The 20,061-nt window shown below is 46.5% G+C and overlaps 1 protein-coding gene across 2 annotated transcripts in view; it reads right to left on the bottom strand.

The window, feature by feature from the left end:
• LOC143935049 (uncharacterized) overlaps window positions 1–20,061 on the bottom strand; it is a 60,149-nt gene that overhangs the window by 29,909 nt on the left and 10,179 nt on the right. Inside the window, exon 1 of one of the 2 annotated variants that reach the window (XM_077458641.1) lies at window positions 7,482–7,645. The exons of the other annotated variant lie outside the window; for it this stretch is intronic. Coding sequence (XP_077314767.1) covers window positions 7,482–7,548 — 67 coding nt within the window. The 5' untranslated portion in view covers window positions 7,549–7,645. Of the gene's footprint in view, window positions 1–7,481; window positions 7,646–20,061 lie in introns of those variants that run through there. 2 annotated transcript variants of the gene reach the window in all.

The raw sequence follows: 20,061 nt of genomic DNA, 5'->3' as shown, positions 1-20,061 counted from the left end.
CCTCTTGAAGATACCAAATATTGTCAAAGATTGTGGTCACCAATGATGGGCTATGGATTGGCCGGGTTAAACGACCGATGCAATATCAGTATCAGTATGTTTCTAAATGTTGAAAGTATGCACATATGGAGTTGATCAAGAAAAATTCAAGAACAAAACAGTCAAATGGCAGAGAGCCAGCAGGAAAGGGACAGGAAACAAGAGACAGCAAAAGGAATTACTGTAAGTGGGAAAGACGAGAGGCAAAAGGGCAAAAGGACGGAAGCGCAGTAATAGCTGACAGAGTGCGGAATGGGACAAGACAGAGAAGGGATCCTTGATGGAAGAGGACGAAAACCATCTCCGAATGAAAAAATATCAGACACTGGCCTCAACTTTGAGTGGGACGTGTCCCACTTCTATAAAGGACCAGGCTTTCTCAACCTTTTAACCCTAGAGGAACCCCAAAAATAATTTTCATGTCTCAAGGAACCCTTCCTAAATCCAATTTATCAGGTCTCAATAGGAACAATGCTCCTTACATTGGTGGTCAATAGGAAGAATGCCCCCCTTAAAGTGGTGTTCAGAATGCCACCCTTAACCACTTGCAGACCGGACCATTTTGCTGGTCAAAGACCAGACCACTTTTTGCGATTCGGCACTGTGTCGCTTTAACTGACAATTGCGCGGTCATGCGACGTGGCTCCCAAACAAAATTGACGTCCTTTTTTTCCCACAAATAGAGTTTTCTTTTGGTGGTATTTGATCACCCCTGCGGTTTTTATTTTTTGCGCTATAAACAAAAATAGAGCGACAATTTTGAAAAAAACGCATTATTTTTTACTTTTTGTTATAATAAATATCCCCCAAAAATATATAAAAAAACATTTTTTTCCCTCAGTTTAGGCCGATACGTATTCTTCTACATATTTTTGGCAAAAAAAAAAATCGCAATAAGCGATTATTGATTGGTTTGCGCAAAAGTTATAGCGTTTACAAAATAGGGATAGTTTTATAGCATTTTTATTAATAATTTTTTATTATTTTTTTTTTTACTAGTAATGGCGGCGATCAGCGATTTTTATTGTGACTGCGACATTGTGGGGGGCCCATCGGACATTTTTGACACATTTTTGGGACCATTGTCATTTATACAGTAATCACTGCTATATAAATGCAGTAATTCCTGTGTAAATGACACTGGCAGTGAAAGGGTTAACCAGTGGGTGGCAGTGTAGGGGTTAAGTGTTCCTAGGGGCGTGTTACTAACTGTGGGGGGGTTGGGCTTTCATTTAGTGAACACTGATCTCTGCTCCAATCACATGGAGCAGAGATCAGCGTCACTAGTTGCTAGGCAGAATGGAGAAATGTTGTTTACACAGCATTTCCTCCATTCGGCCGCTCCGTGAGACGATCGCGGGGATGCCCGCGGCGATCGAGTCAGCGGGTCCCGCGACCGGACTCACGGGGGTCCCGACCAGCGCGGGAGCGCGCCGCCGCCGTTGCGCTCCCGATGGTAGGGCGGCATTGAATATTGGACGTACCTGTACGCTAATATGTCTGCCCGTGCCATTCTGACGACGTACATCGTCGTGCGCTGGTCGGGAAGTGGTTAAAGACAGCTAAAAAAGATATTTGGTGTCATGCTGCTGGCTTTGCCAAGCGGTGCTGAACCTCGAACTCTGTAGACACCATCATCAAATAGGTGGTTCATCAGCCACAGCTCAAGGAGCCCCTAGCAACCTCTGGAGGAACCCCAGGGTTCCACGGAACCCTGGTTGAGAATGGCTGATGTAGAAAATGCATGTCTATTTGATTTTAGTTTTACATTTTTTCTACCAGTAATAGTGTCTGATATCGGTTGTTTCCCTTTAACCAGTTCCCAACCGGCGCACACCGATGTACGTCGGCAGAAAGGCACGGGCAGGCATATTGACATACAGGTACATCTATTTTTAAATGCCGCCCTGTCACCGCGTGCGAGCCACCAGTGGCGCGCTCGCGGGCCGGTTGGGACCCCTGTGAGTCCGGTCGCGGGTCCCGCGGACTCGATTGCCGCGGGGATACCCGCGATCGTCTCACGGGGCGGCTGAACTGGGAGATGCTGTTGTAAACAGCATCTCTCCATTCTGCCTAGCAACAAGTGACGTTGCTCTCTGCTCCATGTGATTGGAGCAGAGATCAGTGTTCACTAACACAAAGCCCAGCCCCCCCACAGTTAGTAACACGCCCCTAGGAACACTTAACCTCTACACTGCCATCCACTGGTTAACGCCTTCACTGCCAGTGTCATTTACACAGGAATCATTGCATTTGAATAGCACTGATTGCTGTATAAATGACAATGGTCCCAAAAATGTGTCAAAAATGTCCGACGTGTCCGCCATAATGTCGCAGTCAAAATAAAAATCGCTGATCGCCGCCATTACTAGTAAAAAAAAAATAATAATAAAAATGCCATAAAACTGTCCCCTATTTTGTAGACGCTATAACTTTTGCGCAAACCAATCAATAATCGCTTATTGCGATTTTTTTTTTTTACCAAAAATATGTAGAAGAATACGCATCGGCCTAAACTGAGGGAAAAAATGTTTTTTTTATATATTTTTGGGGGATATTTATTATAACAAAAAGTAAAAAATAATGTGTTTTTTTTTTTTCAAAATTGTCGCTCTATTTTTGTTTATAGCACAAAAAATAAACACCGCAAAAAGAAAGCTCTATTTGTGGGGAAAAAGGACGTAAATTTTGTTTGGGAGCCACGTCGCACGACCGCGCAATTGTCAGTTAAAGCGACTCAGTGCCGAATCGCAAAAAGTGGTCTAGTCTTTGACCAGCAAAATGGTCCGGGGCTGAAAGTGGTTAAAGGAGAATTGTACCAAAAAAACAAGATTGGTTAAACCCACAAGTGCTTTTTTTTTTTTTTTACCACTACTATTCCTTTATATTGGCTTTTGGAATTTACAAACGCAGCAATTTAGAAATAAGATGAAAGGTTTAGCGCTGGAAAACACTTTTTGATAGATAAAAAGTGCATTTTATATACAACTATATAGATCAGATCAAAATGAGGGACAAATGAGGAAGAACGAGGGACAGAGGGACATTGCTTCAAATCAGGGACAGTTGGGAGCTATGTAATCATGCATGTGGGAGTGGCCCTTGGGATACTTTGTTTCCCATTGGCCACCACCACATATATATTCACATCCGTTTTGTCACTACACTAGCTATGACCACTTAAAGACCGAGCCTCTTTTTCGGACTGTGTTCAAATTACTTACGTTAAATTACTTACTAAATATAGGAATGTGATATATAATGTATACTTGTTAATATATTTTATATAATAAAAGAGAGAATATAAAATATATATATATGTATATGTATATACCAAAAAATACTTTTGAAGATTTTTATATACAAATACAATAATATGCTTTTTTTTAAAAAAAGGAATAGTCTCATGAAACAGGCTTTCAAAAACAAATTAACATTTATTATTTATAAATTGTTACACATGTAATATTATTAAAGCAGCATCAAATGTAAATGTAAACTAGATTAAAAAAAAAAAAAAAGTAAAAGAAAAAAAATGCCTCTTTCTCAGCTAACAAATCAAACTGAAACAAATGTATATACAGTGTATCTGTAAAGAACATAAGATACAGAATGTATTAACTTTTTTTTTTTTTTTTTTTTTAAAGCCTTTTAGAAAAATAATTTGCACTTTAACCACTTCAGCCCTGGAAGGATTTGACCCCTTAATGACTGGGCCATTTTTTTTTTTTTTGCGATACAGCACTGCGTTGCTTTAACTGACAATTGGGCGGTCGTGCGACGCTGTACCCAAACAAAATTGACCTTCCTTTTTTTTCCCCCACAAATAGAGCTTTCTTTTGGTGGTATTCGATCACCTCTGCGGTTTTTATTTTTTTGCGATTTAACCACTTAAGGACCAGGCCTCTTTTTCAGATTTGGTGTTTTCATGTTTAAAACAGTTTTTTTTGCTAGAAAATTACTTAGAACTCCCAAACATTTTATATTGTTTTTTTTTCTAACACCCTAGAGAATAAAATGGCGGTCATTGAAATACTTTTTTTTACACCGTATTTGCGCAGCGGTCTTACAAGCGCACTTTTTTTTGAAAAAATGCACTTTTTTGAATAAAAAAATAAGACAACAGTAAAATTAGCCCAATTTTTTTTTATATTGTGAAAGATAATGGTATGCCAAGTAAATTGATACCCAACATGTCACGCTTCAAAATTGCGCCCGCTCGTGGAATGGCGTCAAACTTTTAGCCTCAAAAATCTCCATAAGCGACATTTAAAAAATTCTACAGGTTGCATTTTTTGCGTTACAGAGGAGGTCTAGGGCTAGAATTATTGCTCTCGCTCTACCGATCGCGGCGATACCTCACATGTGTGGTTTGACCACCGTTTTCATATGCGGGCGCTACTCACGTATGCGCCCGCTTCTGTGCGCAAGCTCGTCGTGACGGGGTGTTTTTAAAAAATGTTTTTTTTTTCTTATTATTTATTTTAATTGAGTTTATTTATTTTTACACTGTTTTTAAAAAAAAAATAAAATGGATCACTTTTATTCCTATTACAAGGAATGTAAACAAGGAATGTAACATCCCTTGTAATAGAAAAAAGCATGACAGGTCCTCTTAAATATGAGATCTGGGGTCAAAAAGTCCTCAGATCTCATATTTGGGCTAAAATGCAAAAAAAAAAAAAATAAATAAAAGAAAAAAAAAAGAAAATCTGACATTTAAAAAAAAATATACCTTTAAGAGGTATGGGCGGAAGTGACGTTTTGACGTCGCTTCCACCCTGCTATAGTATAGAGACGAGTGGGGGCCATCTTAGCCTCACTTGTCTCTATGCCCAGCAGATGGAAGGACCCGATTGCCTCCGGAAGGTGCGGGAGGGCGGCGGGAGGGGGGGGGGGGAGCACCTCTCCCGCCGCCGATAGCGGTGATCTCGCGGCGAATCCACCGCGGAGACCACTATTATCGTACAGAGGACCGCCGCCTGAAGAGATGGACATCTCGGTTGTGGCAGCAGCTGCTGCCGTTACCGAGATATCCCTCTTCAAAAAAATCACGTACATCCCCGGTGGGCGGTCCCCAAGTGGATAAACTAAAAAAATGTTTTGGAAATTTTTTTTTTTTACTTTCTGCTATAATACATATCCCAAAAAATTTATAAAAAAAAAAAAATTATTCATCAGTTTAGGCTGATATATGTGTATTTTTCTACATATTTTTGGTAAAAAAAAAAAAATAATTGCAATAGGCGTATATTGATAGCTGTGCGCAAAAGTTATCGCGTCTACAATCTATGGGATAGCTTTGGGGTCCTTTCTTCATTTTTATTGTTTTTACTGGTAATGGCGGCGACCTGCGATTTATAATGGGACTGTGAGATTGTGGTGTACAGATCTGACCCAAATGATACTTTTTGGGGACCAGTGACATTATTACATTGATCAGTGCTATAAAAATGCACTGATCAATGTATAAATGACACTGGCAGGGAAGGGGTTAACACTAGGGGGCGATCAAGGGGGTTAAGTGTGTTCCCTAACTGTAGGGGGGGGGGATGGGCTACCAGGGACATGACAGAGAAAGCTGTTCCCGATTACTGGGAACAGTAGATCTGACATGTCATCTGGAAAAACGGAAATCGCCTTGTTTACAAGTAGGTGTATGTTGGTCTTTGCACAGGAGATAACGAGCGCGCGCTTGCCACGTACCACGGGCGCATGCCCACGAGGGTCCATCGAACTCGATGTCGGCCGGCAACCCGCGATCGCGGTATATACAGTAGAGGCAGAACAAGATTGGGCATGCGCCCACGGTACGCGCCCGGCCCGCGCCCGTTATCTCTTGTGCAAAGACCAACGTACACCTACGGCGGTTTTTGAGCAGGAGAGCCGACCTGCCGCGGCATAATGACGGTGGCTGGTCGGCGGTCAGCATTTAAAGCGTGAACTTTTGAAGATAGATCCCCCCACACCCAGCTCGAAAAAGATCTTCTGAAAAACGTCAAAGTTATATTTTAGGTGTTCAGGGTATCTCCGGCTAAAAGCATAAATGAGTCCCATAATCATTCTTTTCTGATACAAAATGAGAGTGCTATATGAAAAAAAAAAAATACAAAGTAAATAAAAATAAATAAATAAAAAAAATACGCTGTACCAATAGGCTTGTTTTTCCTGCTGATGCAGCATAAAAATGGTATATTTGTTTTTGAAATGTAATAACGCAGTGCAAAGTGGGCGGGGCTTTAGGTTACATAATCTAACGTTGAATGTCTAATATCTCAAAAACCGATCAAACAGAAACAATCAGCACAGATTGTATAATTGTTTTTACAATGTAATAACACGCGGGAGCAAAGTAGGAGAAGTTTCATCAACTATAATATAGCGATATAGAGATACAGAGATATAGATAGAAATAGAGATATAGAGATATAGATAGAAATAGAGATATAGAGATATAGATAGAAATAGAGATATAGAGATATAGATAGAAATAGAGATATAGAGATATAGAGATATAGAGATATAGATAAATTTGGAAAAAAAATATGTTTCAGTTTCAAAACGTTGTAAATAAGTACGTTTTCTCCTTCACTGATGGGAACTGGTGGGGCGGCACTGATGAGGTGGGACCAATGAAGAGGCACTGATAGGTGGCATTGATGGGCACTAATAGGTGGCACTGATGGGCTACACGGATGGACGCTTTTAGGTGGCACAAATTGGCACTGATAGGCAGCACAAATGGGCATGGATAGATGGCACAGATGGGCATGGCTAGGCAGCACTGATAGGTGGCATGGATGGGCACTGATAGTTGGCACAGATGGGCACTGATAGGTGGCACGGGTGGGCACTGATAGGCGGCATTGTATTGTACTGATGGATGCCAATCAGTGCCAAACAATAATGCATGCCAATCAGTGATGCCCATTGTGGGCACTGATTGGCATCCATTGTGGGCACTGATTGGCATTCATTGTGGGCACTGACTGGCATCCCTGGTGGTCCAGTGTGAGCATCCCCGGGGGGGCTGCGCTGATAATCGATCAGCACAGACCCCCCCCCTGTCAGAGGAGCAGCCGATCGGCTCTCCTCTACTCACGTCTGACAGAAAATCTCTGATGGAGCCTGCACACGGTCGGAATTTCCGACAACAAGCTCCCCATCGAACAAATTCCGTCGAAAAATCCGATCGTGTGTACGGGGCATTAGAATGTCGGCACCTTGGAGCGGAGGGGGGGGGGGGGGGCTTCGTTCGCCCGCATCGCTGGACCCTGGGACAGGCGAGTGTCCGATTTATTAAAAGTCAGCAGCTACACTTTTTGTAGCTGCTGACTTTTAAATGGGTGGAACTCCGCCTTTCTCTAAGTGTCTCTAAACTCAAAATAAACAAAGTATTAAACCTAAATAGCTTATTGCACCATAAACATCGGCAAACCTACCTTGACAGCCGACTCGAGTCATAGATGTGAGCAAAAAACAGGTGTACAAAATGACGTAAAGGGCCATTCTATCGGGATCGCTGCCAACTCCGTCCGGGGAACATAAACAATAAAACAAACCCGAGAATAAGAGTTGTATTTATGAAGTGGGTGCTGTTTTTCTGAACGGCAGGATGTGCAACTATTCAACCGATTACACGACAAACATTCGTAACAGGAAACCTCAAGATAACACTTCACACCTTCTACTTTTTGATCAACTTTAGAAGTCTGTATTCTGTACTTATAAGGAGATAATGAAGGGGTCTGATATGTAGAGTCTTGAGGAGAGAAGGGGAACGGGGGGGGGCATGATTCAAGTTTTTAAATACATGAACAGTATATACTGTGCTTGTGGCCGGTGAGATTAGAAAACACTGAGGTGTTGTGAGGCCATCAGTGGTTTTAGTGGATGGAATAGTGATGCCCTATTGTTGGTATCCAAGGTAGGAATGGCCCCCCCATCATTGATGTCTGTGGGAGGAATGGCCCCCCATCATTGATGTCTATGGGAGGAATGGCCCCCCATCATTGATGTCTGTGGGAGGAATGGCCTCCCATCATTGATGTCTGTGGGAGGAATGGCCTCCCATCATTGATGTCTGTGGGAGGAATGGCCTCCCATCATTGATGTCTGTGGGAGGAATGGCCCCCCATCATTGATGTCTGTGGGAGGAATGGCCCCCCGTCATTGATGTCTGTGGGAGGAATGGCCCCCATCATTGATGTCTGTGGGAGGAATGGCCTCCCATCATTGATGTCTGTGGGAGGAATGGCCTCCCATTATTGATGTCTGTGGGAGGAATGGCCCCCCATCATTGATGTCTGTGGGAGGAATGGCCCCCCCATCATTGATGTCTGTGGGAGGAATGGCCTCCCCATCATTGATGTCTGTGGGAGGAATGGCCCCCCATCATTGATGTCTGTGGGAGGAATGGCCCCCCATCATTGATGTCTGTGGGAGGAATGGCCCCCCCATCATTGATGTCTGTGGGAGGAATGGCCCCCCATCATTGATGTCTGTGGGAGGAATGGCCCCCCCATCATTGATGTCTGTGGGAGGAATGGCCTCCCCATCATTGATGTCTGTGGGAGGAATGGCCCCCCATCATTGATGTCTGTGGGAGGAATGGCCCCCCATCATTGATGTCTGTGGGAGGAATGGCCCCCCCATCATTGATGTCTGTGGGAGGAATGGCCCCCCATTATTGATGTCTGTGGGAGGAATGGCCCCCCATCATTGATGTCTGTGGGAGGAATGGCCCCCCATCATTGATGTCTGTGGGAGGAATGGCCCCCCATCATTGACGTCTGTCAGAGGAATTCACCCCATCATTGATGTCTGTGGGAGGAATGGCCCCCCCATCATTGATGCCTGTGGAAGGAATGGCCCCCTATCATTGATGTCTGTGGGAGGAATGGCCCCCCCATCATTGATGTCTGTGGGAGGAATGGCCCCCCATCATTGATGCCTGTGGGAGGAATGGCCCCCCATCATTGATGTCTGTGGGAGGAATGGTACCACATTGTTGGTGTCTGTGGGAGGAATGGTTCCTCCATATTGGTTTCGGTGGATATCATGGCACCCCATTGTTGGTATTCAAGATAGAAATGGCGCTGCATCATTTGTGTCTGTGGGAGGAATGGTACCCCATCATTGGTGTCTGTAGGAGTAATGGTACCCCATTATTGGTGCCTGTGGGAGGAATGATACCCCATCATTGGTGTCTGTAGGAGTAATGGTACCCCATTGTTGGTGTCTGTGGGAGGAATGGTACCCCATTTTTGGTATCTGTGGGAGGAATAGTGCCCCATCATTGGTATCTGTGGGAGAAATGGCATCCTATAATTGATGTCTATGAGTGGAATGTTGCCCCATCTTTGGTATCTGTGGGAGGAATGGTACCCCACCCTGTCCTGTGGTCTGATGAGACCAAAATAAACGTATTGGGTTCAGATGGTGACAAGTGTGTGTGGGGGCAACCAGGTGAGGAGGACAAAGACAAGTGTGTCTTGTCTACAGTCAGGCATGGTGGTGGGGGTGTCATGGTCTGGGGCTGCATGAGTGCTGCCGGCACTGGGGGGCTACAGATCATTGAAGGAACCATGAATGCCAACATGTACTGTGACATACTGAAGCAGAGCATGATCCGCTCCCTTCAGAGACTGGGCTGCAGGGCAGTATTCCAACATGATAACCACCCCAAACACACCTCCAAGACCACCACTGCCTTGCTAAAGAATAGTGATGGCCGAACGGTTCGCCCGGCGGTCGTTTCGCGGTGAATTTCCGACTTTCGCCGTCCGCGGGTTCGAACGCCTTTTTCCGTCGTTCGCCCCGGCGGACTTACGTGTTTAATGTATACAAGAACTTTAACCTTTCGTGACACGTTTATCATGTGTTACAGGACAACCAATTGAGACATGACAGCTCATGGACACTTGGACATTCCCCCTAACCTATAAATACACCCGATCCGGTGGCCATTTTACATTCTTTCTTCTGTCACTGTAGGGAAAGGATCCTGTGTGGAGTAGGGACAGAGAAAACGCTAGCTATTTGGTACACAAAAGTTCTTTTCAGGACTGGTATAGGTGTTAGGTCAGCAGCCTGAGTTTCTTTTGTCAGTTTAGATAAAGGGACAGAGCGCTGTATGCTGCTATTTTAGGGACAGCTCAGCCAGATTAGTCTTTCTTCATCATCATCATCATCATCATCATTAGCTGTTACTATCAGGTCCACAAAAGAGCTGTTCCAGCTAATCGTTCCAGCCTACTCTTTTTTGCCAATTTGTATAGGGACAGGCAGGAAGCAGTGTGTCAGGCAGTGAGGATAATTTTAAAGACTTGCTGTTACTATTAGTTCCACAAAGGTTCTTTTCAGGACTGGTATCAGTGGTACGGTAATAGGCTTGTACACGTATAATATTCTTTCTTCCAAATATAGAAAGAATATTATACTTGACTGCTGCCCTTCTGCTGCAGTCTGCTAATCATTCACAACTCACTTGTTCCACAAAGCTCTTTATCAGGACTGGTAACTTGGTCTGTCTAGGGTGCTACGGTACATAGGCTTGGGTGCGGTACAGTCTGCTGTTCTGTAAGGACCGCTATTGGTCCACAATAGATAGGGTTGCCGTGCACTACTGCTGACCGCTGCCCTATACTGCAGCAGTCCTTCAGCGGTATAGGGACTGACGCACAGTCTGCTAAACACTAATACACAACCTGCTTGGTCCACAAAAGTTCTTATAAGGACTGGTAACTTGGTATAGGGTGCTACGGTACATAGGCCTGAGTGCGTTACAGTCTGCTGTTCTGTAAGGACCGCTATCGGTCCACAATACATAGGGTTGACGTGCACTACTGCTGACCGCTGCCCTATACTGCAGCAGTCCTTCAGCGGTATAGGGACTGACGCACAGTCTGCTAAACACTAACACACAACCTGCTTGGTCCACAAAAGTTCTTATAAGGACTGGTAACTTGGTATAGGGTGCTACGGTACATAGGCCTGAGTGCAGTACAGTCTGCTGTTCTGTAAGGACTGCTATCGGTCCACAATACATAGGGTTGCCGTGCACTACTGCTGACCGCTGCCCTATACTGCAGCAGTCCTTCAGCGGTATAGGGACTGACGCACAGTCTGCTAAACACTAATACACAACCTGCTTGGTCCACAAAAGTTCTTATAAGGACTGGTAACTTGGTATAGGGTGCTACGGTACATAGGCCTGAGTGCGTTACAGTCTGCTGTTCTGTAAGGACCGCTATCGGTCCACAATACATAGGGTTGCCGTGCACTACTGCTGACCGCTGCCCTATACTGCAGCAGTCCTTCATTGGTATAGGGACTGACGTACAGTCTGCTAATCACTAACACACAACCTGCTTGGTCCACAAAAGTTCTTATAAGGACTGGTAACTTGGTATAGGGTGCTACGGTACATAGGCCTGAGTGCGTTACAGTCTGCTGTTCTGTAAGGACCGCTATCGGTCCACAATACATAGGGTTGCCGTGCACTACTGCTGACCGCTGCCCTATACTGCAGCAGTCCTTCATTGGTATAGGGACTGACGTACAGTCTGCTAATCACTAACACACAACCTGCTTGGTCCACAAAAGTTCTTATAAGGACTGGTAACTTGGTATAGGGTGCTACGGTACATAGGCCTGAGTGCGTTACAGTCTGCTGTTCTGTAAGGACCGCTATCGGTCCACAATACATAGGGTTGCCGTGCACTACTGCTGACCGCTGCCCTATACTGCAGCAGTCCTTCATTGGTATAGGGACTGACGTACAGTCTGCTAATCACTAACACACAACCTGCTTGGTCCACAAAAGTTCTTATAAGGACTGGTAACTTGGTATAGGGTGCTACGGTACATAGGCCTGAGTGCGTTACAGTCTGCTGTTCTGTAAGGACCGCTATCGGTCCACAATACATAGGGTTGCCGTGCACTACTGCTGACCGCTGCCCTATACTGCAGCAGTCCTTCAGCGGTATAGGGACTGACGCACAGTCTGCTAAACACTAACACACAACCTGCTTGGTCCACAAAAGTTCTTATAAGGACTGGTAACTTGGTATAGGGTGCTACGGTACATAGGCCTGAGTGCGTTACAGTCTGCTGTTCTGTAAGGACCGCTATCGGTCCACAATACATAGGGTTGCCGTGCACTACTGCTGACCGCTGCCCTATACTGCAGCAGTCCTTCATTGGTATAGGGACTGACGTACAGTCTGCTAATCACTAACACACAACCTGCTTGGTCCACAAAAGTTCTTATAAGGACTGGTAACTTGGTATAGGGTGCTACGGTACATAGGCCTGAGTGCGTTACAGTCTGCTGTTCTGTAAGGACCGCTATCGGTCCACAATACATAGGGTTGCCGTGCACTACTGCTGACCGCTGCCCTATACTGCAGCAGTCCTTCATTGGTATAGGGACTGACGTACAGTCTGCTAATCACTAACACACAACCTGCTTGGTCCACAAAAGTTCTTATAAGGACTGGTAACTTGGTATAGGGTGCTACGGTACATAGGCCTGAGTGCGTTACAGTCTGCTGTTCTGTAAGGACCGCTATCGGTCCACAATACATAGGGTTGACGTGCACTACTGCTGACCGCTGCCCTATACTGCAGCAGTCCTTCAGCGGTATAGGGACTGACGCACAGTCTGCTAAACACTAACACACAACCTGCTTGGTCCACAAAAGTTCTTATAAGGACTGGTAACTTGGTATAGGGTGCTACGGTACATAGGCCTGAGTGCAGTACAGTCTGCTGTTCTGTAAGGACTGCTATCGGTCCACAATACATAGGGTTGCCGTGCACTACTGCTGACCGCTGCCCTATACTGCAGCAGTCCTTCAGCGGTATAGGGACTGACGCACAGTCTGCTAAACACTAATACACAACCTGCTTGGTCCACAAAAGTTCTTATAAGGACTGGTAACTTGGTATAGGGTGCTACGGTACATAGGCCTGAGTGCGTTACAGTCTGCTGTTCTGTAAGGACCGCTATCGGTCCACAATACATAGGGTTGCCGTGCACTACTGCTGACCGCTGCCCTATACTGCAGCAGTCCTTCATTGGTATAGGGACTGACGTACAGTCTGCTAATCACTAACACACAACCTGCTTGGTCCACAAAAGTTCTTATAAGGACTGGTAACTTGGTATAGGGTGCTACGGTACATAGGCCTGAGTGCGTTACAGTCTGCTGTTCTGTAAGGACCGCTATCGGTCCACAATACATAGGGTTGCCGTGCACTACTGCTGACCGCTGCCCTATACTGCAGCAGTCCTTCATTGGTATAGGGACTGACGTACAGTCTGCTAATCACTAACACACAACCTGCTTGGTCCACAAAAGTTCTTATAAGGACTGGTAACTTGGTATAGGGTGCTACGGTACATAGGCCTGAGTGCGTTACAGTCTGCTGTTCTGTAAGGACCGCTATCGGTCCACAATACATAGGGTTGCCGTGCACTACTGCTGACCGCTGCCCTATACTGCAGCAGTCCTTCAGCGGTATAGGGACTGACGCACAGTCTGCTAAACACTAACACACAACCTGCTTGGTCCACAAAAGTTCTTATAAGGACTGGTAACTTGGTATAGGGTGCTACGGTACATAGGCCTGAGTGCAGTACAGTCTGCTGTTCTGTAAGGACCGCTATCGGTCCACAATACATAGGGTTGCCGTGCACTACTGCTGACCGCTGCCCTATACTGCAGCAGTCCTTCATTGGTATAGGGACTGACGTACAGTCTGCTAATCACTAACACACAACCTGCTTGGTCCACAAAAGTTCTTATAAGGACTGGTAACTTGGTATAGGGTGCTACGGTACATAGGCCTGAGTGCGTTACAGTCTGCTGTTCTGTAAGGACCGCTATCGGTCCACAATACATAGGGTTGCCGTGCACTACTGCTGACCGCTGCCCTATACTGCAGCAGTCCTTCATTGGTATAGGGACTGACGTACAGTCTGCTAATCACTAACACACAACCTGCTTGGTCCACAAAAGTTTTTATAAGGACTGGTAACTTGGTATAGGGTGCTACGGTACATAGGCCTGAGTGCAGTACAGTCTGCTGTTCTGTAAGGACCGCTATCGGTCCACAATACATAGGGTTGACGTGCACTACTGCTGACCGCTGCCCTATACTGCAGCAGTCCTTCATTGGTATAGGGACTGACGTACAGTCTGCTAATCACTAACACACAACCTGCTTGGTCCACAAAAGTTCTTATAAGGACTGGTAACTTGGTATAGGGTGCTACGGTACATAGGCCTGAGTGCAGTACAGTCTGCTGTTCTGTAAGGACCGCTATCGGTCCACAATACATAGGGTTGCCGTGCACTACTGCTGACCGCTGCCCTATACTGCAGCAGTCCTTCATTGGTATAGGGACTGACGTACAGTCTGCTAATCACTAACACACAACCTGCTTGGTCCACAAAAGTTTTTATAAGGACTGGTAACTTGGTATAGGGTGCTACGGTACATAGGCCTGAGTGCAGTACAGTCTGCTGTTCTGTAAGGACCGCTATCGGTCCACAATACATAGGGTTGACGTGCACTACTGCTGACCGCTGCCCTATACTGCAGCAGTCCTTCAGCGGTATAGGGACTAAGAGTTTTGTCACAGGGTGATTTAAAAAATGACAGGCAGAGGAAGAGGCAGGCCCTTCCGCAGGGGTGGTAGGGGTAGGGCAGGAGCAACAGCCTTGAGCCAAAGTGGGAAGTTGCAGAAGGTGCGTTCAATTACTTTAAAGGACGCACCAGACTTGGTTGAGTGGCTCACTCAGCCTTATTCTTCTGCACCCTCCTCATCCTCTCGATCTGCACCCTCTTCTTCACTCTCTGCTATGTGCACCCCCAAAGACACTACCACCAACAACACCACCACCACCACATACCTTCCGCTTGAGTGCAAATGGGGGCCTTCATGCTCCAGTGTTTTAATAGGGACCCCCGTATAAAAAGCATGAGGGTCAAGGACCAGTACTGGGTGGCAACGTACTTAGATCCCCGGTACAAACACAAAATGGCGGAAATGTTACCGCCGTCGCAGAGGGCTGTCAGAATGCAGCACTTCCAGGCCTTGCTTCGAGAAATGCTGCATTCTGCTTTTGCGTGCGCTGGCAGAGGAGCAATTCCCACTCCCAGAGAAGGATTTGCGGGTACCAATCCAACAGCGCCTGCAAGAAGAGGCCGGTTTGAAGATGTGTTGGTGACTTCGGATATGAGGTCATTCTTTCAGCCGACCCATCGACAGGTGTCATCCGGATCCAGCATCAGGGAACGCCTAGACCGTCAGGTGTCCGACTACATTGGGTTAACGGCCGATGTGGACGCTCTGAGGAGTGATGAACCCCTAGACTACTGGGTGGGCAGGCTTGACCTCTGGCCAGAGCTTGCCCAATTTGCAATCGAACTGTTGGCTTGCCCCTCATCCAGTGTCCTGTCCGAAAGGACGTTCAGCGCAGCAGGGGGGATTGTGACCGATAAGCGTACTCGCCTAGCTCACGACAGTGTTAACTACCTCACATTTCTAAAAATGAATGAGGCATGGATCTCGGAGGAATTCAACACATGTGATCAGTAGACCATGTATATGTCTATAAACAATTTTTGGAATCAAGCACACAGACCTTCTTAATTCATTTGGCTCACTTCCCTGACCCAAAAAAGCACACCGTACTATATGCCCCTACCCTCCTCTTTGAAGAGGTTGAGCGGTGTCATATTTCTACTGGGGCTGCTTATTATGAGGGGTTCCCACCATCCCTGTGCTGTGCTGACTTCCTCCTGGGTGTTCTTATTATGAGGGGCTCCCACCATCCCTGTGCTGTGCTGACTTCCTCCTGGGGGTTCTTATTATGAGGGGCTCCCACCATCCCTGTGCTGTGCTGACTTCCTCCTGGGGGTTCTTATTATGAGGGGATCACACCATCCCTGTGCTGTGCTGACTTCCTCCTGGGGCTGCTTACGGTGCTGCTGTCAGCGCTGTATGTCACGGAGCTGCTGTCAGCGCTGTATGTCACGGAGCTGCTGTCAGCGCTGTATGTCACGGAGCTGCTGTCAGCGCTGTATGTCACGGAGCTGCTGTCAGCGCTGTATGTCACGGAGCTGCTGTCAGCGCTGTATGTCACGGAGCTGCTGTCAGCGCTGTATGTCACGGTGCTGCTGTCAGCGCTGTATGTCACGGAGCTGCTGTCAGCGCTGTATGTCACGGAGCTGCTGTCAGTGCTGTATGTCACGGAGCTGCTGTCAGCGCTGTATGTCACGGAGCTGCTGTCAGCGCTGTATGTCACGGAGCTGCTGTCAGCGCTGTATGTCACGGAGCTGCTGTCAGCGCTGTATGTCACGGAGCTGCTGTCAGCGCTGTATGTCACGGAGCTGCTGTCAGCGCTGTATGTCACGGAGCTGCTGTCAGCGCTGTATGTCACGGAGCTGCTGTCAGCGCTGTATGTCACGGAGCTGCTGTCAGCGCTGTATGTCACGGTGCTGCTGTCAGCGCTGTATGTCACGGAGCTGCTGTCAGCGCTGTATGTCACGGAGCTGCTGTCAGTGCTGTATGTCACGGAGCTGCTGTCAGCGCTGTATGTCACGGAGCTGCTGTCAGCGCTGTATGTCACGGAGCTGCTGTCAGCGCTGTATGTCACGGTGCTGCTGTCAGCGCTGTATGTCACGGAGCTGCTGTCAGCGCTGTATGTCACGGAGCTGCTGTCAGCGCTGTATGTCACGGAGCTGCTGTCAGCGCTGTATGTCACGGAGCTGCTGTCAGCGCTGTATGTCACGGAGCTGCTGTCAGCGCTGTATGTCACGGTGCTGCTGTCAGCGCTGTATGTCACGGAGCTGCTGTCAGCGCTGTATGTCACGGAGCTGCTGTCAGCGCTGTATGTCACGGAGCTGCTGTCAGCGCTGTATGTCACGGAGCTGCTGTCAGCGCTGTATGTCACGGAGCTGCTGTCAGCGCTGTATGTCACGGTGCTGATGTCAGTGCTCTGTATTACGGTGCTGCTGTCAGTGCTCTGTATCTCCTGCACCCTCTTGTTTGCCTACCCTGGTCCCTGACCTTCCCTCTCCTCCATTGCCTTCATTAGCTCCATAGTCCTGAATTGTCAGAACAATTTCCCAAATAAAAAAAAAATGCTTGTAGTTATCGATCCCAAATTCACCTCATACATGTATTATGCTATTGTCCAGGTGGTGGGACTACGTGCTACCCCCTAATAATTACCCCGTGGCCGCAAATTCGACCTAAAGGTTTGCGAAATTCGCCTCCCATTGAAGTCAATGGAGCCCGCGGCGAACGGTCGTTTTCGCGAACGTTTGTGCCCGTTCGCGTTTCGCGTTCGCGAAACGTCCCGTCGGAAGTTCGTCCATCACTACTAAAGAAGCTGAGGGTAAAGGTGATGGACTGGCCAAGCATGTCTCCAGACCTAAACCCTATTGATAATCTGTGGGACATCCTCAAACAGAAGGTGGAGGAGCGCAAGGTCTCCAACATACACCAGCTCTGTGATGTCATCATGGAGGAGGGGAAGAGGACTCCAGTGGTGACCTGTGAAGCTCTGGTGACCTCCATGCCCAAGAGGGTTAAGGCAGTGCTGGAAAATAATGGTGGCCTCACAAAATATTGACACTTTGGGCCCAATTTGGACATTTTCACTTAGGGGTGTACTGACCTTTGTTGCCAGCGGTTTAGACATTAAAGTGGTTGTAAACCCTTACAACACACTTTGACCTACAGGTAAGCCTAGATTAAGGCTTACCTGTAGGTCCAAGAAATATCTCCTAACCCTATACGGTTTAGGAGATATTTGCCCGAAGACATTGTAGACAAGCGTCATTTCTTCAGTGTTGTCACATGAAAAGATAGAAGGAAATATTTACAAAAATGAATATTCGCTATGCTCACACTGATTCTCCTCCCAGCCAATCAGGAAGCGGGTCCCGAAACCCGTTTTCCGAATGGCCGAAAGGAGAAGTGGTCCTATTGGCCTAGGAGGAGGAGGAGGGAAGAGACGTCAGGGGTTGGACTTGGTTCCTTATGCCACGTACACACGTAGCCGACAAGGCAACATCTGAAGAGAAGAACAGAAGGCGGGGACAACAGCGGCGACAGAAGACCGGGCCACAGCCTGTAAAAGAGCTATAAGAAGGCGCGGTGGCCCGGCAGAAGAACCGAAGAGGGGGACAAGACCCCCAAAGTAGGAAGAAGAGGGCGGCAGCGAGGAAGAAAGCCGGGCTCCCCTGCTAGTAAAAGAGCTAGAAGAAGATAGCGGAGGAGTCCGGCGAGACGACCCTCGAAGACGGAAGACCCCCGGAGCTCTGCAATAAATTATTTTATCTTGTGTGTTGTGTTTTTTTTTACTTTATTTTACAGGTGAATGGGTAGGGGTACATTGTACCCCATACTCATTCACATAGGGTGAGAGGCCGGTATCCGGGGGCCCCCTTATTTAAGGGGGCTCCCGGATTCCGATAAGCCCCCCGCCCGCAGACCCCGACAACCAACGGCCAGGGTTGTCGGGAAAAGAAGCCCTTGTCCTCATCAACATGTGGACAAGGTGCTTTGGGGTGGGGGGGTCGCGAGGCCCCCCCTTCCCCAAGGCACCCCCCATGTTGAGGGCATGCGGCCTGGTACGGCTCAGGAGGGGGGTGGCCGCTCGCTCGTCCCCCCCCCTTTCCTGTCCGGCCGGGTAGCGTGTTTGGACAAGGGTCTGATGTGGACCTGGGGGGACCTCCACGCCGATTTTTTCGGCATTGGGGTTCCCCTTTAAGTCCATACCAGGTGCCGGGGCTAGCGACGCATCCTTCGCGGGCCCCGCCTACCTGGAGACGTGCTCAAAATGAGCGGACTTTTCTCCGGGCAGGAAAAGTCCGTTCATTTCGAAAGTACGGCAGACTGGCATACGCACGGCCGGATTGTCCGCCGAAATGCAAGTCCGGCGGGAAGATTGAAGTGCAAAACTACTTTCTAAGTCCGCCATACTTTTGGGTAAAAAAAGTACGCCGGAGGCCACACACGGGGGGATTGTCCGGCGGACTTGAGTTTGCCGGACTTTTCCACCCGATTGTTTGATGGTGTGTACTCGGCATTAGTTTCAGTGAAGGGAACTCTTAAGGTGTCGGCACACCAAGACATTTCTAGTCTTTGACCAGCAAAATGGTCCGGGGCTGAAAGTGGTTAAAGGAGAATTGTACCGAAAAAACAAGATTGGTTAAACCCACAAGTGCTTTTTTTTTTTTTTTACTACTACTATTCCTTTATATTGGCTTTTGGAATTTACAAACGCAGCAATTTAGAAATAAGATGAAAGGTTTAGCGCTGGAAAACACTTTTTGATAGATAAAAAGTGCATTTTTTATACAACTATATAGATCAGATCAAAATGAGGGACAAATGAGGAAGAACGAGGGACAGAGGGACATTGCTTCAAATCAGGGACAGTTGGGAGCTATGTAATCATGCATGTGGGAGTGGCCCTTGGGATACTTTGTTTCCCATTGGCCACCACCACATATATATTCACATCCGTTTTGTCACTACACTAGCTATGACCACTTAAAGACCGAGCCTCTTTTTCGGACTGTGTTCAAATTACTTACGTTAAATTACTTACTAAATATAGGAATGTGATATATAATGTATACTTGTTAATATATTTTATATAATAAAAGAGAGAATATAAAATATGTATATATATATATATATATATATATATATATATATATATATATATATATATATATATATATATATATATATATGTATATGTATATACCAAAAAATACTTTTGAAGATTTTCATATACAAATAATACAATAATATGCTTTTTTATAAAAAGGAATAGTCTCATGAAACAGGCTTTCAAAAACAAATTAACATTTATTATTTATAAATTGTTACACATGTAATATTATTAAAGCAGCATCAAATGTAAATGTAAACTAGATTAAAAAAAAAAAAAAAGAAAAAGAAAAAAAATGCCTCTTTCTCAGCTA

This window comes from Lithobates pipiens, unplaced genomic scaffold (assembly GCF_037356315.1).
Source record: "Lithobates pipiens isolate NorthernLeopardFrog02 unplaced genomic scaffold, aLitPip1_a1.2 Scaffold_28, whole genome shotgun sequence".
Lineage (NCBI taxonomy): Eukaryota > Metazoa > Chordata > Amphibia > Anura > Ranidae > Lithobates > Lithobates pipiens.
The sequence above is the reverse complement of the archived record's forward strand: the minus strand, read 5'-3'. Positions and strand labels throughout refer to the sequence as shown.